The 23,129-nt window shown below is 34.4% G+C and overlaps 1 protein-coding gene and 2 long non-coding RNA genes across 4 annotated transcripts; 2 read left to right on the top strand and 1 right to left on the bottom strand.

Annotated features, from left to right (window-relative positions):
- LOC110264410 lies at positions 1,992–6,056 on the top strand. Its single transcript, XR_002350570.1, has 4 exons — positions 1,992–2,098; positions 3,194–3,309; positions 3,425–3,771; positions 4,278–6,056. It is a non-coding gene; the product is annotated as an uncharacterized LOC110264410 (long non-coding RNA).
- LOC110265152 lies at positions 12,370–14,707 on the bottom strand. The gene is made up of 3 exons (XM_021107981.1): positions 14,523–14,707; positions 13,019–13,387; positions 12,370–12,910 (listed from the first exon to the last, which is right to left on the bottom strand). The coding sequence occupies exons 1-3, from the start codon at positions 14,705–14,707 to the stop codon at positions 12,370–12,372; spliced, it is 1,095 nt and encodes a 364-aa protein (XP_020963640.1).
- On the top strand, positions 16,821–21,103 carry LOC110264409. 2 transcript variants are annotated; one of them, XR_002350568.1, is made up of 5 exons: positions 16,821–17,885; positions 18,040–18,099; positions 19,207–19,292; positions 19,392–19,443; positions 20,116–21,103. It is a non-coding gene; the product is annotated as an uncharacterized LOC110264409 (long non-coding RNA). The 2 variants fall into 2 exon arrangements; XR_002350569.1 differs by lacking the exons at positions 16,821–17,885; positions 18,040–18,099 and adding an exon at positions 18,605–18,856.

Below are 23,129 nucleotides of genomic sequence, written 5' to 3'. Positions count from 1 at the left end.
TAACAACTGTTAGACTTTCTTCGCTTATTTTATGTTGCTACTAATTTGTGAGAAAAAATGTTAGTCCTTATTCTATCCTTATTTCATGTTAATATTAATCGCTAACCTTTATATAAATCCATGGAAAATTCATGGAATTGCCAAGCACGCTAATGTAATTTGTCATAATTTTGTCACTAATCTAAAGTTATTTTAAATGAGAGAATAATTAAAGTCCCAAAGTTGTGACTAATAATTAGCTAGCTAATTTTTAATAACTAATAATTTACAATATTCTAGCAAGATGTCAATTCTAAAAAATGTTACAAACAACTAAAATCAAAAGGTTTTTCTTTAAAAAGATTTTTCCCTTATTAGATCACAAATTAGTCATTATTTTTAATGGAAAGTTTGCTGTTAATTTGAATCGAAGTTTTAAATTAATATATTTTAAAGACAAGTTTAAAAATTCAATATTTTTAAAAAATAGGAGCATAATGTTGATATTTTCAATCACAAAATATACTAGAAAATATATAATAGATAAGATAATTAAATTGTTATATATAAGAATTTATTTATATATGATTATTATTAATTAGAATCATTTTAGAATTCATTCAATAAAGATTAATTTGAGCTAGCTCTTGAATTAATTAGGATCGTCAAAATGAGCCAAATCTGTCGGACTAGCTCGTTTACTTGAGTTAAATAGATGGATATTTGACTCTAAAATCAAACTCGTAAAAATAAAAGTCTAAACGACTTAGCCATAGTTATCAGAACCGAACCGGTCGGCCGGTTCAACTAAAAAACCAGCAAACCGATGTCCTATTCGGTTTGGTTCATTATTAACATCGGACTTGCAATTAACTCGGTCAACAATGGTCAAACCCTTGAAAACTGGGTGATTTTGTCGCGAATCGAAGTCGGTTTAGTCGGTTGACCCGCACTTCCTCCTTGGCCCGCGCGCTCAACACGTAGACCAGCAGGGTGTGGATCACTGTAGGAGCATCTATTTGAATCCCCTTCAAAAAGTGGCATCTCTAACGTTCGATCCTTAAACCTGAGAGTGAGTAAAAGATGAATATTTGACTCTAAAATCAAACTCATAAAAATGCAAGTCTAAACGACATAGCCATAGCTATCAGAATCGGACCGGACTGGCTGGTTCGATTGAAAAACCAGTGAACCGATGTCCTTTCCGATTCGGTTCATTATTAAGACCGGACTTGCAATTAACTCGGTCAATAGCAGTCAAATAGTTAAAAACCGAACGGTTTTATCACAAACCGAACTCGGTTTAGGCAGTTGTCCCACACTTTCTCCTTGACCCACGCGCTCCACATGTAGACTAGCAGGGTGTGGATCGCTATAGAAGCATCTATTTGAATCCCTTTCAAAAAGTGGCTCTCTAAGGTTAGCCTCCATCTCGCTGTGATATAAAATAAATTATATTAATTTAAAAACATTTAATTTCAAAATTAAAAACGTACAAATGAGCGCCCTTTCCATTACTTCAAATAAAAAATTGTGTATAAGCACTCTTTATAGTACACTAAATTAAAAATTGAAAATCCCATAATCTCATAATAATTTTCCATTTTCTCTCTCTTTCACTCACGCAGAACCCAGCCCCCCTTCTCTCTCTGCACTCCATGAAACCCTAGCCCTTTTTCTTTCTCTCTCCCAGCCAACAGCAGCAGGAAGCCAGAAGCCACTGCCCAGTTCCCAGCGTCGTCATCGCCGACAAACTTGTCTCTTCAGCCAGCGTCCAGCCTCATCGTCGCCGATCCTCTTATCCTAGATCCCATCTCCTCGTGTTGCTAGGTCTCATCGCCGCCGCCGGGTGGAACTGACCGTGGTGGCATCAGGAATCATCGCCTGTGGAAGGTGAAGGTATACTCGTCGCCTGTCATCATTTCTCTTCCCCTCGTCGTCGTCTCTCTCTATCGCAGTCGAGCCCTCTCTGTCGCCGTCGTCTCTCTCTGTCGCAGTCGAGCCCTCTCTATCACCGTCGAGCCCTCTCTCTGTGTCGCCATTGAGCCCTCGATCTCTGTGTGTCGCCGTTGAACTCTCGATCTCTCTGTGTTGTCGTCGAGCTAACGACCCTTCTCTGGTAAATAATGCTGCTTGAATTATTTTTACTTGTTTTTGTACTTTTGTTAATAGGTATTGATTGGGTTGCTGATTTTACTATTTTAGTGATCTTGATTTGCTAAGTTAATAGTACTGCATTACTGATTTTGATCATTTTTTATTATCCTGAGTTGTTGAGTTGTTGATTTTTTGAAATGATGTTGCTAATTTTCTAGAATAATACTGTTGCTGGTTTTCTGGTTTTCTGATTTGGGTATGGCTGATATTGTGAGTGAGTGGCAAGTTCATGCGGAGGTTCAGGTTCCGTGAGAACGCCAAGATGGATCAGGTGAAGACATCCATAGAGAATGGTGTTCTTACTGTCACTGTTCCCAAGGTTGAAGTTAAGAAACCTGATGTTAAACCCATTCAAATCACTGGTTAAACAAGATAATTTTTCTTAATCCCCCATTCTGGTTTTCAAGCCTGTGTTTGCGTTTTGTTGTGAATTGTGATTACCTAATATCTATGATGTTCATGTCCTAGAAATATAAATCATGTAGTAGTGGTAAGTAAGAACACAATATTATTATAATATGAGATGTCATTAAGTATGTAGTGCACGAATGGAATTTTTTCTGTGGCTGTGCTTTGAAAATCCTATCTATGATGGAAATCTTGAAACTAACAATGATGATTATGATTTTTGATGATTAGAGTTTTGTTTAGTTAAAAAGGTGAAATTTTAAATTTTATTAGGTTAGAAATTATTGAATTTAAATATTTGAAATTATATACTTAATTTTTAATAATTTTGTTTAAAATTTATTTGAACCGGTTAAATCTCGGTTGAACTCCGGTCGAACCATAAAACTAGTGAACCAGTTATTTTACCGGTTTATTAACCGATCCGGTTCTCGCAACCTTGGTTATAATTATAGTGAATGTATATGTAACACATGGTGGTACTGTAAGCTTGTTTTCTTTATGTGGAAGCGGAACATATTTGTAGTTTCTTGTTTTTCTTTGGAAAACAAATTGGCACAGTAGTATTGTAAATAAGTTTGAATATTTAGCTTTACAAAGGGACAACTTCTAAATTTATTATTCATACGTCCCTGTTTTTCTTTCAAAGGTAAGCCAACACTGTCCACAAATTTTGAGGAGGTTACATGGGCAAAATTGAAGTCTGCTATTTGTGCTATATTCTTGAAGCAACCCGACTCTTGTGATTTGGAAAAGCTTTATCAGGTATTCCTAGATATTCTGTTATTATTTATTAGTCACAGTTGGGTTGGCTTGGGTTTGCCCTGTGAATTTTATGGTGAAATAGCTCATTAGTATTTTATGGTGAACTCTTCTGTAGGCTGTCAGTGATCTTTGCATATATAAAATGGCTGGAAATCTTTATCAACGAATTGAAATGGAATGCGAAGCACATATATCTACAGCTTTGCAATCTTTGGTTGGACAAAGCCCTTATTTGGTTGTTTTTTTATCTCTAGTTGAGAGATGTTGGCAGGATCTTTGTGACCAAATATTGATGATTCAGGGTATATCCTTGTATCTGGATAGGACATATGTGAAGCAAACAGCAAATGTACGGTCCTTATGGGACATGGGCTTACAACTTTTCCACTAACATCTTTCATTATCTCCTGAAGTTGAACACAAAACTGTTACCGGTCTTCTAAGAATGATTGAAAGTGAAAGGTAAATCCTTATGTTACAATCCTAATCTTATAAATGAATGTCAGACCTCTTTATATATGATGGTGGCAGGGAATGTATTTTTTTTGGTTTTTCTATTTGCTGTCATCATACATTTTATGTTTCTTCTTGCCATTACCTTGCATGGGCTGAGTTGATATGACACTGATGAGACCATGAGGGAGCATGTGCTGTCAAAATACTTGTAATATTTCTAATTTTCTGTTTCAAAATATATCAGTAACCATTGTAACTGGTTGACATACAAAGGATAATTTTGTGAATAGTTTTGGCTTGAGTAGTTTGTTAATTATTTTTTAATGAATTTGGTCCAAAAGAATACATCTTTATTATATATGACAATTATTTGTGGTTATGTGAATTAATTTATCTCTCTTACCATAAAAAAAGATTAGCTAAATTATCATGTTTTGGGGGGGGGGAACGGGGGCATAAATGTCCTTTTGTGATGGAGCTTTCATTTTTCTGTTGTTCGTCTGGTATTTCAGATTAGGTGAAGCAATGGATAGAACGCTTCTAAACTATCTTTTGAAGATGTTCACAGCACTGGGAATATATGCAGAAAGCTTCGAGAAGCCATTTCTTGAATGCACATCTGAATTTTATGCTGCTCAAGGTATGAAATACATGCAGCAATCAGATGTTCTAGATTATTTGAAGCATGTGGAGGTGCTTTCTTTTCTTTATCCCCTTCTATTATCTTGTTAGCTTGAATTGTTGGTATTTGTATGTGCTCCTTTAAGTAGTTCTTTAACTATTAGATCTTGCCATGCCATGTATGTATTTTATCGGATATATAATCTGCAATGCATCCAAGATCAATTGCAATACTAGAATATGTTCCATAGATAAACTAAAGAAACACCATAGCAAACCACAAGTATAGTGTGAACTAACCATAACATAAAACTAACATTAAGGCCACTGAAACTTAAAATTCTAACAAATAACTTGCATCAAATACTCAAGCAACAGTAATAGTATATACTATCATTTGTATAAATTTTAGAATAATTATTATCTAAATACCCAAGTACTAAAATAGATAACATTTTCAATCCAAAATCCTTTAATATTCTACAATGAATGATATTCAAATATGAGAGGTAGATTGAATTTCAAAAAAAAAACACAAATTACAAAACAGTCGCAGGATGATAAAAATTGTGGAAGGAGCAATGAAGAATTTACCTTCACCACAAAGAGATTTCTTGGTAGTGATGAAGAATTTTCCTCACGGGTCCCTTCACCCTGAGACACTTGTCTTTGGCAGAAACACGGGTAGAGGAGCCAAGCAAGACAACTAGAAGTGGCAAAAATAGAAGGGGATGTAGGCGGTAATTGAAGCGGCCAAAGGGCAAAGAAACCAGAGGCAGAGGTGAACCTGAATGGTGGTTCAAAAAAGGGGTAGGTTTTTTATTAAAAAAATAAAAACAGGATGGAATAAGAAGAGGGATGAGGGCAACCTACCTAGACGACAGAGGAGAGACACAACTCCGGCGACAGAGGGAGTGGCAGCGGTAGCTCTTCCAACGATGGCAGAGACAGAGGGAGCAACTCCGTTTGAGACAATAAAACACGATACATGTGACTTAACGCAGACTTTGGAGGAGAATGGAGGTGGGTGGTGCTGGCGGAGGACTACCGGAGGTAGTTGCAGGGGAGAGAGAAGAGAGAGGAGAATAGGGGAGAGAGAAGGGTATTCTCGAAAGTGAGGGGATAATGTCACACATTTTAAATTTAAGATCAGGTTTACCGTCGGATTTATCCGCTGGTAATTCCGACAGTAATGCTTGTGCCAATTTTTCCTTTTTTTCCTCCAAATATTACCAGCGAATTTACCGTTGAAAAATCTAATATGACAGTAACTTTTTTACCCGACGAATTTATTGCCATATCCGCCGATAAACCCGCCGCTAACGTCCGACGCTAAATCTGACAGTATGTAATGTTTTTCTTGTAGTGAATACGTGTTTTACTTTCACTTCCTAGTTTTTCTTGATCAGAGTTGTAATTCTTCTTAACACCCTAATGAGGAAATTTGATTTAGACGAGGGTTTTGGATTAGTTCACTGACTACTTTAGAATCAGACTCCATTATCAACTTTGAGATCCCTCTTCCCCATGCCAACTTCATGCCATCCATGATCGTTTGCACCTCAACCTCCGGAGTTGTTGTGTGGTTCATCTTATTCGTAAATCCATAAATCCAACCATCAATATCATTTATGAGCACTCTCACTCTATTGGCTGGTCCATAATTTCCCCTTAAGGCACCATCAGCATTGAGTTTAGTCCAACCATATACTCGTTTTTATAATTCCAAATGCTCCATCCATAGTCATGAAGACATCTTTCCACTTCTTATCTTGTTTTTTCTCCAAATCTTGCTCTAGATTGTCTGTATCAATGTTTTAATCTCCAAGCTGAAGAAGAGGTTAATTACTTGAAGGTTCAGAGCTCGTATCCGTAGTTAAGAGGCTCTAGGACAATCCTGAATAGCATGGGGGGGGGGAGGGGTTTATCTCCCATCACAAGCAGTGCAGAGAGGGTTGTTACCTTGTCCCTAAGAGGCCATTGTGGATGTCGTTAGGAGACCATTATGAGTCACAGACCACAAAAAAACATTGATTTGTTGTATGCCTTTTTAGTTTTAGATTTCTTTTTCAGACTGTTCTTCCTCACTATTCGGATTTAGAAGGTTCTCATAAGTGTCCTTTATTGTAAAGTCACCTTTTGGATTGGGCTTCCAATACAACTTATCCTCTCCATCCTCTACAAGGAGACATGACCTTGCTAAGCTTGTTTACAATTGAGTTCGACAGAAGATATATAGTTGAGTTTTTTAAAATCCCAAGCCCCATCTTCTTTAACATAGTTACTGAGATTTCAGGTCTTCTCCTCCAAGCTCAGCATGAGAGATGTTATATTTTCAAGCCTCAAACCTGTTTTTAACTAGTCATCTTCCCAAAAATTGATATTGTTACCATTTCCCATAATTTGGCCAACATTTTTGGTTAAGCAGCTCCAAACTTCTGCGAGATTTTTTCAGAGAAAATAGTCATCTTTCTTAACATTCAGACATTGGAAGAAATTTGAATCTCTACCATATTTAGCAATCAATACCTGAATCATAAAATAGTAGGTTGGATTAGCAGTTGACATCCTCTTTTGAGAGTAAAAGCTTCATTAACCAATTTGAGGTTTCTCATATTAAGACCCACATATTCCTTTGGAGAAAGAATCTTCTTCCAACTAATCAAATGGGCCTTGCGCTTCTGATCAGTATGTCTCTAAATGAAGTCTCTATGGGCTATTTCAATATCATTGCACACACTTTTGGGAATTTGAGAGTGTTGCTTGGGGTATAGAGCCATGGTGCTAATAATCGAGTGTGCTAGCGTTATTCTTCCTACCATAGACAAGCACTTGGACTTCCAACCTTGAAGTTTATTGTTGACCTTTCCAAAATAAAGCTAAAATCTCATTTTCTTAATTTCTTCTCCTAAACAATTGCTCCCAAATATTTTCCAATTTCCCTTGTTTTAGAAAATTCACTAATTAAAGCAATGCTCTATCTTCTACTAATTGGAATATTCTTTGGGAAGTAGATATTCATTTCAGAGTTATTTATTATGTGTCCAGAAGCTTTATAGAATTTGTTTAAAACATCTAAGGCTTTTTTCATCTGATCATGGGTTGCTTCCATGAAAAGAATGAGATCATCTCTGAATATTAGGTGAAAAATATCGGGCCCATTTTTTCTTGCTTTCATTGGTTTTTAAATATGATTTTTCACAACGTCAGAGATGAGGTGGGACAACTTTCCCATATAGATAACAAAGACATAAGGGGAGAGGTCTCTTTGTTTGATCCCTCTGGAGAGAAAAAAGCTTTTAGTCTACTAGCCATTCCAAATTATGAACAAGTTTGGGGATGAGATGCAATGTGTGATTATGTTACTCATGTGATAGGGAATTCCAGATTCCTTAAGGGTGTCTTGGATGAACTTCCAGCTTAATCTGTCATACGCTTTAATAAGATCAATTTTTATTGACATGAAACCCTTTTTACCTTTTAACTTCTTCATAGAATGGACCATCTCTTTTACAATCACTATGTTATCATGTATGTTCCTTCCTAATACAAAGTTAGATTGAAAGGAACAGATTCGATCAGTGAGAAAAGGCTTCAATTTTTCAACCAAAATTTTTGTGATGGGCTTGAATTGGTTTATGAATTCTGGTTTATCTATTTTTGGAATTAATACCAACAAAATTTCATATAACATTTGCACTTCTCATGCTTTACCCAAACATTAGAGATCACATACTCTACTTCTTTGTGAATTATTTTTCAATTGTGGTGGTAAAATATACTGAGAATTCAGTCTTCACCTAAGACTTTAAGACTTCCAATATTATAAATGGCTTTTTTTATTTTTTCTTCATCTAGAAATTTGTTGGCTTAGTCATTCATGTTGCATACCACACAAAACTTTACGCTTAAGTCGTAAAATAAAGGTGGTGAGGTATTACAACCTCTAAAATAAAATATGCGTACATAATATAATTGAAGAAATATAATATTCGAGGAGCCATGAAGGGTGGTTAAGCAAAAAATCACGAAAAGAAAAGCGCATTACCCTCGAAGATGTAAAACCAGAGAAAAGATAAGGGTAAAACATGAGTATATACAAAGAGTCGAGTACCAAAATATAGAATGTCAGGCTCCAGACACAGCTTGCACAGCTAAGGCTGGCCGGAGTATAAATACATACATGAGCATAAGTATATATCCCAAAATAACCCAACATGCATGAAGAAAGCACCTAGTTCTCCAAAAAGCGTCTAAGATGATTAAACATTATTTATCTTTATATATACATAGGAGAATCTATGAACAAAAAATACATAACAGACAATCCCAAAATATAACTTCCTAACTTTGCTTGCCAGAGAAGCCTTCAGATGCTCACCGAGGCACATCTCGACTTGCATATGAAAACAACATCATAGATATGGAATGAGAGCCGGAGGTTCTCAGCATGGCAATGGTGCCCACATACATAATATATAAGGTCCCGGGAAAGACAGAGGCGATCCTAAAACTTCGACACTCATATTTAAATCTTAAAGTTTATAAATGGAAAACCATAAACAGGATAGGTTATCTAAGGTTCTTATTTCTAATTCCTTTCTAACTTAAGCCTTAATTTCTGCCTTCCTCCAATCCTCCAAAACTCCGGTGCACAGACAAGCAATACAGACAAAGCAAACACAAGTAGGATACAAATACAGCAGATAGGAAATATAGCAGGTAAGCATAATAACCACATAGGCAAGCCCAATTAATGCACACTCAAACAAAACACACATATGCATCTGATGTATGTCTGCCTTATGGCTGATAAGTCTCATCTGTTGGTTATACAACCAATCCGATATGTCTGGTAGCTAACCCGGGTAGCCAACACAATATTACTATAATTATCATAGGGTTCACTAATTCAATAATTCACAAGGGTTCAATAGTTTCTTACCTTATCCATGGATGAAATGGACAAAGCCCAACACTATCCACGAGCTAATTCGACTCTAGAACAACAAAACCACATAATCTCTTAAAATCAAAACCTTAAATTTCGAAATTAGAAAAGAGTGGTTGAGTAAGAAATTGCTATATTCTTACCAAATTGATTTATGATTTTTCTAGAGAATTCTAAGACGAACACGTGGTCGCTGACGCTCGTCAATCAGAGCTTCGGATTGAAAGTTACGGACGATTGAATTTCGAAGACGTTAGGGTTTTGGTTACGCTCTTTCTCCTCTCTTCTTTCAGCGTAATCGAAGTGAAAAATGAGGGAGAAATCTTCATTTGGAAGCTTATATAGGTTGGCCTTGGTCTGGTTTGGGCCTGGTCCAACCGGTTCGGCCCGTTGGCCTGGTTTTGGGTCAAAATATTTAAAATTAGTGTCAAAATTCGTATTTTTAGTATTTCTACTCCTCTAAATTATAAAAATTAATTCTTATATTTTCTTTGAATAATAATTAATTTATTGGATAAGTATTTATTAGTTAGCTCTGTTCAAAGAGGAAACTCAATCTAGATCTTATGGCAAATCAAAAGAGTTTAAGTCTTACAGGATTGTATTAGGAATGAGAATTCGGAATATCACACATTGATTAATCAAAGAGAGATTCAACAACTAAAAGAAAAATCGATTCAAAATTCGTGGGGAGTGGTAATTTCAGTTTATTTTTTGATCTATAACAAATAGCTTCAAGAGATGATAGAATTAAGAATACCCACTAAAAAAAACTAATACAATCCATAATGAGATACCAGAAAATGGAACATTTTTGTTACTTGACCAACCATCAAGAAAAGCAAATACAACTGGTACACTAATCAATAAAATTGATGAAGTAGCAAGGGGTTTACATCCTACCACCTAATTAACAATTTTGTCCCCAAAATTCAGATTCAGTTACCTGATAATAGGTGTGGGAGTCACTTCCCATTCTGGATTTCAAGCTCTCAAATGTGTTCTTCAATTCCAGCTCGACTCCAAGAAACCTTTACTAATGGTACTACTCTTCCGCATAGTCGTTCAACACTGGTATCGTTCATTCTAACCAGAAGTACTTGAAATGTTAAATCTTTTTCTAATTCAACTGATACGGTAGTAAAACTATTTGATACATCACTGGCCACCAATTCGTCTTAATACTTCAAACGGCTCGATACACCTCGGTTTCATCCCCTTAGTTTTGATTGTCCCTCAATTCCAGCCTATTGAAGCAACCTCGAAGAATGCGTAACTTCTTTCCTTAAACTATCTAGGTTTTCTCTCCCAGTCCGCATAACTTTCCTATCGGCTTTGCTCAGTCAAAACCTCAACTTGAATTCGCTTAGTTTTTTTTTTTCCGTTGTCTTGGCTTTCAATTTGGGACCTAGGATGCCTGAGCTTCCAAGAAATAGTCTTCCTTATAACCTGTCAAACGCTGAGTTATACTACTTCATCTTTTGTGATATATCTTAGTAACTTTAAGGTGAATCAAAGGTTCGCTCATGTGTGCTTCGGACAATAATTTACGTGTCTACTTTTGACATTTGGCACACTAAGTCTTTTTTTATATATTTAAATTCCATTCCTGTTTTCTATTGATCTCTTCTTGATTCCCTTGCCTAACAAGCTTCGATATTCTTGGTAGCTCCTTATCTTTTTACTGCGCTCTCCGAATCCCAGCCTCACAATTGTCTAACATTTGCAGTTGATCCAGTCTGACACCTCCATCCACTTTATCATCTTCTAACCTAATATTCCAAACTTGCTTAATGGTTCATTCTCTTTAATTGTCCTCCAAATAATACTCAGAGACTTCCTGCTCAGGGCATCCACCAATAGATCATAACATTGCATCAGCACATCTCCTAAGCCCTTTGGTAATGTATCATAGTAAGCCTTAAACGGTTTGTCAAGTTCAGGTAATCGCGAGTACTAGTGTTGTAGTTAATTCCTTTCTCTCAAGGTTTGAAAGCTTCATTCGCATTCAGGCATCCATACAAACGGTGTATCCTTACGGTTCAATCTGTGGAAATTAAACTTCACAACTCCCCATGATCCTGCACACGCCCAAGCTTCATCTTCTGCGTCCTTTAATTGCGTTCTAAGGAACTAATGCTCCGAAGGTTATATTTAAGAATTGTGCGCGATACAAAATCAAGCTCGAGTTGATTTCCAAAAAGATTATAAGCTCAAAGGACGAACGAACAACCCAAACGGTGTTCACAAGAAATCAGAAGGATGTCTTATATTCTGATTAAATAAAGTTGTAGAAAATTTCACAAAATACATAGGATAAGAATTAAGATGTATCTCATGGAGGGAAGCCAAATCAAACACTCTGATTAGAAAGAAGCAAGGCATATTGAATTAAGTAAGTCTCCGTTGATTTTTGAAGAAACACAAGTTCACAGAGAAATGCAATTCGACTGCTAGTTTTCAAAAATTCAAGAATCGCTTGGTTGTATCAAAACAAAATTAGGCTTGCCTCGGAGAGTACAAAGTTCATGCACAATTACATGCAAGTAAGAAATAGAATTGGGAAGACAATTAAATCTTTTGAAAACAAAGAATCCGAGACAAAATCTCGAGCAAGTTATAAGGGAAAAAGAATCGATCGGGTCACGAAGGTCCATGGATACTAAGCCTATCGTACAATCAATCTCCATTGTAGCTCACCGTCATAGAATTCAAACACTACCCCTTGCGACTATCAGCTTTTTTAGACCCTTCGGACATAAATCGAATTACATATTCAAAGAAATCCAGCAACACGCGGTGCGTTGATAACCATTCCAATCCTATCAGTGGTAAACAAGAAGGAACCTTAAGTCTAAGTATTATAAGTTGAGAAGTTGGTCTATGCACACTAGAGTCACAACTAAGTCTTAACACTTTCAGCTCTAAATCCTCACCTTTGTCATACACTATGTTTAAACGCGGCATTCCCAATATCATATAATGCAATTAGAATTCTATTAACATTTTTCAGGATTACCTCCACCTTGTGGTCACGATTGATCAGCGTCCTGAACCTTTCTACGGGAGCAATTTCTGGAGATATAACCCGGTGCCTCGCACCTATAACACAGACCTAAACCCTTTCGGTACGGCCTATTCGGATGAAAACTTTTGCATCTTTGGCACCTCACATCCTCTAGGTAAGGCGTCACTTGCTTCTCTTTATCACTCGCCTGGCGACTGCCACTCCTCTTGAACTCTTGGCCCCTCGGTGCAAAATTCTGGTTGTGAACCCTTCGGCAGAACTCCCGGCTTTCACTCCTTGCCACAGCAGCCTTCTTTAAACATTCTTCCACGAGTCTACTCTTGTTTACCAAGTCTGAGAAAATTCTGATTTTCATCAAGCCCACAGAACTCAATATATCACTCCGAAGTCCTCCTTCATATTTGATGCACTTCCACTCCTCAAAGTCTCCTGGAGTTCCCTGACGAATCCTAGAGAATCGGCACAGTTCCTCTAACTTGTTCATGTATTTAGCGACCGACATCTGATCCTGTTTCAATTGCAGCAGTTCAAGCTTCTTAGCTGTTCTGATTGAGTTAGGGAAGTATTTCTTGTAAATCTCAGTTTAGAATGTATCCCAGGGTATAGCAACATCACCATTCTGTAGAAGGCGTCACGTCCCTTGCCACCAATACTGGGCTTCACCCGCTAACAGATAAGTTGCAAACTCAACACATTTATCTTCAGGGACTTGCTGTGCTTGTAAAGCCCGCTCAATCGCTTGAAACCAGTTGTCGGCCTTAGTGGGGTTCGTGGTTCCTCCAAAGATTGGTGGATGTATCTTCAGAAACATTACAACCGTCATTGGTCCGTTATCCCCATTAGCATCGTTCCCACTTTCAGCTTGATTCCCTAGCGCTTCGGCTGTCACCTGCATAGCCGCAACCATATTTTCCAAGGTAGCCATAAAATTCACAAGGTCATTTCCCGTCGTTTCAGGGTCTGCAGTACCTATTCTACCTCTGTCTCGCCCGCGATCGCGTCCACCAGTCACCGTCTGGTTCCTGTTCACATCAAACAAGTGATATCAAGGTGATCAGTCTCAATATCGCAAGTCTAGTGCTTCAAAGTCCCAAATGCATGCTCATGAACATTCATGCCACATTTATCAGTTAGATAACCTAGTTTAGCATGTACAGACAACCAAAGTATACCCAGAAGCATAGTTAGTCCGTCCCTCAGGCTCTACAGGAATGAACTGCTCTGATACCATAATATAACACCCTACCACACAGAGCTTTTCGCTTAAGTCATAAAATAGAGGCGGTGAGATATTACGACCTCTAAAATAAAATATACATAGATAATAGAATTGAAGGAATATAATATTCGAGGAGCCTTGAAGGGTGGTTAAGCAAAAAATCGCGAAAAGAAAAGCGTATTACACTCGAAGACGTAAAACCAAAGAAAAGATAAGGGTAAGACATGAGTATATACAAATAGTCGAGTACCAAAATACAGAATATCAGGCTCCAGATGCAGCCTACAAAGCTAAGGCTGGCCAGAGTATAAATACATATATGAGCATAAGTATATATCCCAAAATAACCCAACATGCATAAAGAAAGCACCTAGTTCTCCAAAAAGCCTCTAAGAGAATTAAACATCATTTATCTATATATATACATAGGAGAATCTATGAACAGAAAATATATAACAGAAAACCCCAAAATATAACTTCCCAACTTCGCTTGCCAGAGAAGCCTCCAGATGCTCACCGAGTCATATCTTGATCTGTATTTGAAAACAACAACATAGATATAGAATGAGAACCGGAGGTTCTCGGTATGGTAATAGTGCCCACATACATAACATATAATGTCCCGGGAAAGCCAGAGGCGATCCTAGAACTTCGACACTTAGATTTAAATCTTAAATTTTATAAATGGAAAATCATAAACAGGGTAGGTTATCTAAGGTTCTTATTTCTAATTCCTTTCTAACATAAGCCCTAATTTCTGCCTTCCTCCAATCCTCTAAAACTCCGGTGCACAGACAAGCAATACAAACAAAGTAAACACAAGTAGGATACAGATACAGCAGATAGCAAATATAGCAGGTAAGCATAATAACCACATAGGCAAGCCCAATTAATGCACAATCAAAGAAAACACACATATGCATATGATGTATATCTACCCTATGGCAGATGAGTCCCATCTGTCGGTTATACAGCCAAGCCAACATGTTTGGTAGCTAACCTGGGCATCGTCTTCTTGAAAACTAGTGAGCGGCACAGTACCACGATCCTCACCTGGTGAGCGGTAAACCATGTCGATCCCCACCATCTGCAGGCGGTAAACCACCTCGATCCCCACAGACATTTTCAATTGGAAAACAGTACACACATGGGCAGTAAATAACCACGATCTCCATAAAACATATTCATTTAAAAACTGGTGGGCGGTAAATAACCACGATCCTCACAAAATAATTCCATATCAAATTCATACTCATCATCATTCAATTCATTCAATAATTATCATCATCACACCTCCCATTCCGTTCATCAATAATTCACACTCAAAACAGAATTCTCTTCTTAATTAAGTAAAACTTAAAACCTAATACTTTTCTTGATAAATTCAAACTCCAACATAATACTATTCTTAGTAAATCAAGTTCTAAAACATAATGCATTTCTTTTCTTTATAAATCAAAGTCAAATAATATTATTCTTTTATTCATACTTGTCTAAATAACACTTCAAACTAAATCTCCAATTTTTAAAAAAATTTTGACATCATCTCCTTTAAAATTTGGACTTTGCCACCCTTCTCGGGTCCCAACCAAATCTCCAATTTTTATAAAAATTTTGACATCATCTCCTTTAAAATTTGGACTTTGCCACCCTTCTCGGGTCCCAACCAAACCACCTTTCAAACCCTTTTCAAATTATTTCCAACTCTCAATTTATTTATTATTCAACAAATACACACACACACACACACACACACACACACACACACACACACATATATATACACATACATAACTCAACCAATCCTCAATCTTTCATCATCAATACTCACATTCATCAATAATCATTCATCAACCCCATCAACAACATTAATTAACACCCTATAACCAACTCAACAAAATCATCATTCATCAACCCATTCACAATATAATTCCACATTTCCATCAAGGTTACTAGCATTAACATATTCCCACATTTTCAACCTAACCTATGGTCATCTAGTCTATGTTTTCACAAAACATTATATATTATCTACGAGAAACTAAAACCATACCTTGGTCGATTCCTCCCTAAGCTCGGAACACCTCAAAAATCTCTTATTTCACAAGCTCCAAACTTTCAAACATCAATTTCTCAAGCTTAATCACCCGGATTTCATTCCAAACCGCTCAATTGAACTCCAAATCAATTAGAACACAATCTAATTTCACACAATATCACAATAATTATCATATAGTTCACTAATTCAATAATTCACAAGGGTTCAACAGTTCCTTACCTTGCCCATGGATGAAATGGACAAAGCCCAACACTATCCACGAGCTAATTCGACTCTAGAACATCAAAATTACATAATCTCTTAAAATCAAAACCTTAAATTTCGAAATTAGGGAAGAGTGACTGAGTAAAAAAATTCTGAGTAAAAAAGTTCCAGATTCTTACCAAATTAATCTGTGGGTTTTGTAGAGAATTCCGAGTCGAACACATGGTCGCTCACGGCTCGTTAATTGGAACTCTGGATTGAAAGTTACGGACGATTAAATTTCAGAGATGTTAGGGTTTTGGTTACGCTCTTTCTCCTCTCTTCTTTCAGCATATCGAAGTGAAAATTAAGTAGAAAGCTTCGTTTGGAAGCTTATATAGGTTGGGCCTTGGGCCGATTTGGGCCTAGTCCAACCGGTTCGGCCCGTTGGCCCGATTTTAGGCCAAAATCTTTAAAATTAGTGTCAAAATTCATATTTTTAATATTTCTATTCCTCTAAATTATAAAAATTGATTTTATTAATTTTTTGGGGTTTACAAGCCTTCTCTTTAGTAAATATATTTATGTAGAAGTTGATAGCCATATTTTTCAATTGGTCTTGTTCTCCTCCCATTGTCCATCTTTATTTCCTAAACAAATTAAATAACCTTGTTCCTCCTTCTTCTAATAAGGGTCTTAACCTGGTAGTATTTAGTGTTTTTGTTGCCATCCCTAATCCATTCAACTCTAGATTTTTGGAGCCAGAGTCTTTCTTTTTGGTCCATAATGTAGTCTAACTATTTTTGTAAATTTCTCTCCAAATCATCTAATCTTCTATTTCTTTCATAAGAGGTACATTTTTGTATCCCTCCAATTGCCAAAAGTTGTGTTTTCTTTTTTAATATATCCTTAAATATATCCCTCCTCCATGTGTTGAGATTGTGTTTTAGATTATTTATCTTAGTAAAAATAGGTCCCATTACCTTTTTAATTCTCTTTTAGAACCCGACCAAAATCGTTAGCTGCATCTAAAAAGCTTCAAAACTGTATGGGTTATTTATATTAGCAATCCGGCCTCCTTCCAAACAGACAAACAACAAGTAGTGGTTGGATTGAATTCTAGGAAGGAAAGTGATGCATGCTTCTAAAAAAAGAATACGCCATTCACCATTACAAATCCCCCTATCCAATCGCTCAAAAACCCTTTCTCTCCCATCTCTTATTGCTCCACACCAAGTAAACTTTGATCCTCTTGCCCCATGTTTATTAGTTGTACATTGTCAAATTTCCAATAAATTAAGGACTTTCAACACGGAAAAATAAAATCTTTATATAAGTAAAATTAGAATAGCAAAATAGTAATAAAAACCCATATTGGCTAACACATTAACACGTGGTTACAAGTTTCATATTGCACGTGTACTTGTGAAAGTTTTAAACTGGGTAAGGTTAACTTGGTTTTAGAGTTTATTGTCCTTGGTTTAAGCATGTAATTTCACTATTAGTGAAACCCACTCCAATTTTAGCGCCTTTTTCCTTTTGAATTTTAAAATTTGAGTTCAATTTTACCATTTAAAATTAGTACACGAATTTAAACTCAAAGGGGATTAATAAAGAATCCCAGCTCCCAAAATGGAGAAGAACAAAAAGAGCGGAAAATTTTCCACCAAATTTGAGTAACAAATCAAATTTTAACCCTCATTTATCTCCCCCTAAATTTTTCTCTCATTTACTCTCTTAAATCGCTCATTTCTTTGAAAATCCTTCCCCCTTCCTCTTCTCTCTAATTTCAAAACCCTTCCCCTTCTCTCTCCTCTTATCAAAGCACAAGAAAATCTGTCTTGGCTTGCTCGGCAAGGTTGCATGTCCAACGACACGCAGGTAGAAGATATCTCTGTATTTCGTGCAAGTGAAAGTTTTGATCTTTGGATATGAAGGGTGTTGGTTCAAAAGAAGAAAAGGCGAAAGAGAAGTCAGTGGAGGGTGAGAACAAGATGAAGCACAAAATGAGGAGTGCTTCACAGCTGGAACTTGGAAGTTCTAGAGAAAACTTATGCGGGTAAGTGAAAGTTTTTTAGCCATTTTTGAACAATTTTGTAGTACCCCTTTTGTTTTGTTGGTCTTTTTCATATTTTTTTTTTTTGGATTGTGAAGCTAGTTGTGTGTTGAAATGTGAAACTGTGTTGGGGTGTTGTGTATTTCTTTGGTTCAAGGGAAGCTTATCAGTCAGATGCAGTACGAGTTGAGTTATTTTGAGCATACCTTGAGTACTGGTAAGTGATAACTAAGAGCTTTGTTCCTCTATTGTGTTTTTGTAAGAAGATTAAAGCAAAAAAAAAAAAAGAGAAAGCTCTATTTGAGCATACTTTCGAGTAAGATATTTTTTTTTGCCCCATTTCATTGTTTGAATAGAGCTAGTCGTTTTAAATGATTTTGCCCCATTTCATTGTTTGAATTTGAACAACACCATTTCACTCAAGTTAAATAATTTCATTTATTTCCTTATCCGTTAAAGCAAACAAATCCTAGTCTAATATTACATTCTGAACAATTTAATTCATCTTATAAAACCTGCAAATAATAATAATAATAATAATAATAATAATAATAATAATAATTATTATTATTATTATTATTATTATTATTATTATTATTATTTGCAGGTTTTATAATATCAATTGAATTGTTTAGAATGTAAGATTAGGCTAAGATTTGTTTAACGGATGATAAAAAAATAAAATGATTTGACTCGAGGAAAGTGCTGCTAATCAAATTCAAACAATAAAATGGCGGGAAATCATTTGAAATGGCTAGCTCCTATGGAATCTCAAACATAGTATTGGTTCCTTGCTTTTCTTTTTCTGACTTTCTGTGATTCTTTCATTAACATATCTCTCTCTCTCTCTCTCTCTCTCTCTATTCTTGACTATGACTATTTTTCTTATCTTCCTTTTGGAGGAACAAGGTGTAGAACATCTCTTCAAATATTTGTAGGATTTTTCAAACAATGCATCACAGCATTTTGATATTGTATGTATTTTTTTATTTTCTATGATACCTATTATTCATTTGTTCATTTAAAGTCATTCATATTTGGTAAAGATATGTTTCCAATGAAAATTGTAAATCAAATATGTATCTATTTCGAACCACTCCTTTTAGTATTTTGATAAACCCCAATTTAATTTTTAATTGGTTTTGCTGAGCTGATTATTGTTTCGCATACTTGAATTTTATATGTTTTGTATTGCTTTGTGATACATTCCATTGTCATATATAAAAGGTTCTCATCGTTTCATCAAGTTTGTCTATTTATTTATTTAAATTCTATGATTTTGGATTCTTTGTTTTAACTGATATTGTGTATGCTTTATTTTCAGGTCTTTTATTTATTTAATTTTGTTCATTGCAAGAGGTCCGTTAACTCTTTCAAACCTCTATATTTAGGAGGATAGGTGGGAACATGGTAAATAACTTCATCCATTCTAATAAATCTCTTTCATCAAATCTTCAATTGTCCTTTATTTATATATTTGGTAATTTATTTGTGTTCTGACTTCTAAAGGTTCAAGTTGGAGGATAACCTTTGTACAAAGTTGACATTAAATTGGGTGAAGGTGAGCATCTATTGCAGCCTCTGGGTTTTCAAAGTTATTCGATACTTTTAATTTGAGATTAATTTTGGTTTTAGTTGATTTTACTTTTTATTTTTCAAGTGGCACTAAAATTTGAGCATAAAGATCAGGGAAGGCTATAAGCCTATAACTATGTCCCTTCTTATAAGTGGCATATTCACTATATATTTCTTTAATATCTTGATTGTAGATATTCTTCATTACACATTGCCTATATTGATGACGTAGAGGAAACTAGCAGAGATGGGGACAATAGAGAGAAAAAAAGGTCAATAAAGTTTGTTGTCATGTTTGTGTACTACAATTTTCTTCAAAATAGGTTTCTTTTTAAAATGGTATTATGTTCAAAATGATTGTATATTCAAAAATATTAAAAAACACTAACGTTATTATCTTATAATAAAATACATAACAGAAAATGAGTGAAAAGAGAGAATAAAAATGTCAAATAAGAAGAAGTAATCCTGATAATTTTTTTTCAAGGATCTAATTCATTTAAATTAAGATGTTTTTAATAATTTGATTAGTTCCTGTACATAACTAATTGATACATTTATTTTGAAATTGATATACCCTATAGTTAATGTATATAAAGATGAATTATGTTTGTATCTATAGATTGTGTTTTGAGTTGAAATGATATATTAATTTTAGTTCATGGTTACATCCTCACCTTTAGATAAGCATACAATGGTGAGAATTGTGAGAACTGAGGTGAGTGAGTGCTTTCTTGCAATGCTTACTACAATTAATCTTTTAAATATTGCTATAGAGACTGTAGTCACTATCTAGATCTAAAAAAAAAGATCAATAAGATTTACTGAAATGACTTTACCACCATTTTCTGATCTGAACTGTTCATAAAATAAGTCTAAATTATTTAGCTTGAGCTTGATACTTTTGGTTTGAGATGGATTTGGATTTTAGTTGATTTCAGTCTTTTAGGCAGCTCTATGCTTTTTCCTCAACTTGAGGTTCTATACTTATCCTTAGAAATGAATATTTATACTATGTTCTCATACTGATATATCTGCACCACCACTTCTTCTAAATTAAATGCAATTTCTAATATAAACTGTTGACAAAGCTATCATCATATGCACATAATATTACATTAGTATTATAGTACTAATAGTAACATCCTCCGTCACACAAAAAATCAAAGGCTTGGTTTTCATTATTTTAGGTTGGAGTCAAAGTGATGTTATACAAAAAGCTTAGTTATCTTTTTCTTTGATTTTGTAAATTGGTCTTCTGTAAAGTTTTGTTTGTTTTTGTATTTTTAATCCTTTTATTTTCACCATATAAAAATGCTCTTATTAGTGTATTTTCTATTACATGATTCACATAAACTTGAAATAATGTGAATTAGAGTTGAATTTATTATTTTTATTAATTTGCATAAGTTGGGAATTATCGTATGTTTAGTTTTTGATATGGTAAAGTTTTGCTTCAATTACTATTTGTGCTTTGAAATTGAGTGAATTAGGTGTTTCTAGGTTTAAGTATTTTGATATAGCTATTTATGAAAATATATGAGGTTTTGTTGTAACATTCTTTTTGAGATATAAATGAACAATACAATGTTTAGATATAAGTTACCTCTACTTTTTCTGAGCAATATATTTTTTGAGAAATGATTCAGGAGAAAAGAATGTATGATTTCTTTTTAATATATTTAGATATAAGTTACCTCTACTTTTTATTTTATTTACTTAGAATTTAGGTTACTGCTACTCAATATCCATTACTTATTTGATTGGCAAAGAAAAAGTTTCTTGCTTTTAAAATAAGATAAAAAAGAGAGGATTGGGTTGACAGTTAGAAATATTTGAGTTATTAAAAGTTGTATACTTTTAAAATTTTTTTATTTGAATTAATACTATTTATGTGTTAAGCTACATACATTACTTTGTATTCTGGCCTTATAGGAGACTGTTATGTATTTGGTTTTATTAAACAAATTATTGGACTTTTTTTTAAGAACTATTGCTAATCTGTTAAGAATAGTATTTTTACGTCATTAAGCCATAGAAATTGTTTACTCATCACTACTTTCTGGCATAATATCTTCCAGGTATGACAAGTTTAGCTTTGTTACTAAACTCTTTTGTTTCTTTAACCATGAATGTCGCCAATTGATTGCGTGTATAAATTTGTCTTAAATTTCATTGCAGGTCTCAATCTGCATTTTAGAAATAATGACATATTCGAGATTTAATTAAACAAATTATGACATTATTGTAAAAAAGAAAAAAGAGAAGGTATTGTATTGCTTGGTATACTACCAAAACTAAACCATTTTGGCTTTATATATGTTGTATGTTGTTGTTAACACAATATGATTTGAGCAATGCTACTTCTTCGTCTATGATATTTTTTAGGTTTGTTTTCTTTAGAAGGTTGTTTGGGCAAATGTCATGGTATTCAATAGTTTAAATTTTCGTGGGTTGCAATCGATAACAAAGAAATTAGAGTTTTTTGTAAATATTGTATTTCCTACAAATTTATTGGCTAGTGCAACAGATTTTATAATGCTTGGTTTAGGGGACATGGTTTGACATTCTTAGTCCTTGAAATGCATTACTAATTATCCTTATTCCTTAACTATTTCAAAATTTAGGCTTTACTATTTTAGTGTCACAAGAAAGTACTTTTTTTTTTGTATTGGATTCACTATGAATAGAAATATAGAATCATTAGAACAATGAAAAAACTTTGTATCATTTCTTTTTTTTTTTTTTAAAGAGCACCTCATAAATAATTTTGATTAATTGTTTAATTTATGTCAAATAGATACTTTTCAATTGAGATCTCAGAATGTAGTGATTTCAAGAGGAAAATAAGACATTTTTAATTTCTCTTATGAAGATGGTGTTGTTTTAGAATTCACTCTCTAGATTGTATCAACTGCTGCAACTATTGAGATTTCTACATTGGAGGTACTTACTACTATTATTTCACTTACTAAATTGGTATATTAAAAAACTAATCTATTTCATGCAATTGTATCTTGACGGTTACACTTTTGTCTTCATCCAAAGTGCTATCATCCATTACCCTTTTTTTTTTTCTCTAATTCTATTTTCCTAGCAATAACAATATCAAAGAGCGGTAGAAAAGATGGTTGGCATGTAATGATCTTTAGTTCTACAATTATATAGTTGATGTAGTGCAAGTAGAGTAGCTTTCTTTTTTTAGTTTGTTTTGAAGTGTTAGTTATGTAACCTAACTATGTTAAGTCCGAAACTTCATCTCTAATAAAATCATGTGATTGATAGAATTATCTAAAAAAACAAATTTTACGTTATCATTGTTAAATTTCATAATATTTATTGATTTCATGTTTCATTAATATCTATCATACCAAGAAGTGTGTCTCATTTTTATTTCTGAAATTGTTATAAGTTAGATGTCATATTAAAAAGATATATTAATAAGTTGATACTACACCAAAAATCCATCATCTTTAATTTTTAAAGCTTCCTTACAAAATAAGAATATAATAGTAGAAATGAATTTAGTAAATTGTGAGTTAAGCTTGCATATATAACGACTTTAGTTTTTACTTTAATCTTAACCATTTTAGTATGTAAAATGTAATATTTATGCATCGTATTGAAATTATTAAAGGTGTAATATAATAGAGAATTAATTATTCTAACCAA

This window comes from Arachis ipaensis, chromosome B07 (assembly GCF_000816755.2).
Source record: "Arachis ipaensis cultivar K30076 chromosome B07, Araip1.1, whole genome shotgun sequence".
Taxonomy (NCBI): Eukaryota; Viridiplantae; Streptophyta; class Magnoliopsida; order Fabales; family Fabaceae; genus Arachis; species Arachis ipaensis.
Note: the sequence above shows the minus strand (reverse complement) of the source record. Positions and strands in the feature narration are given on the sequence as shown.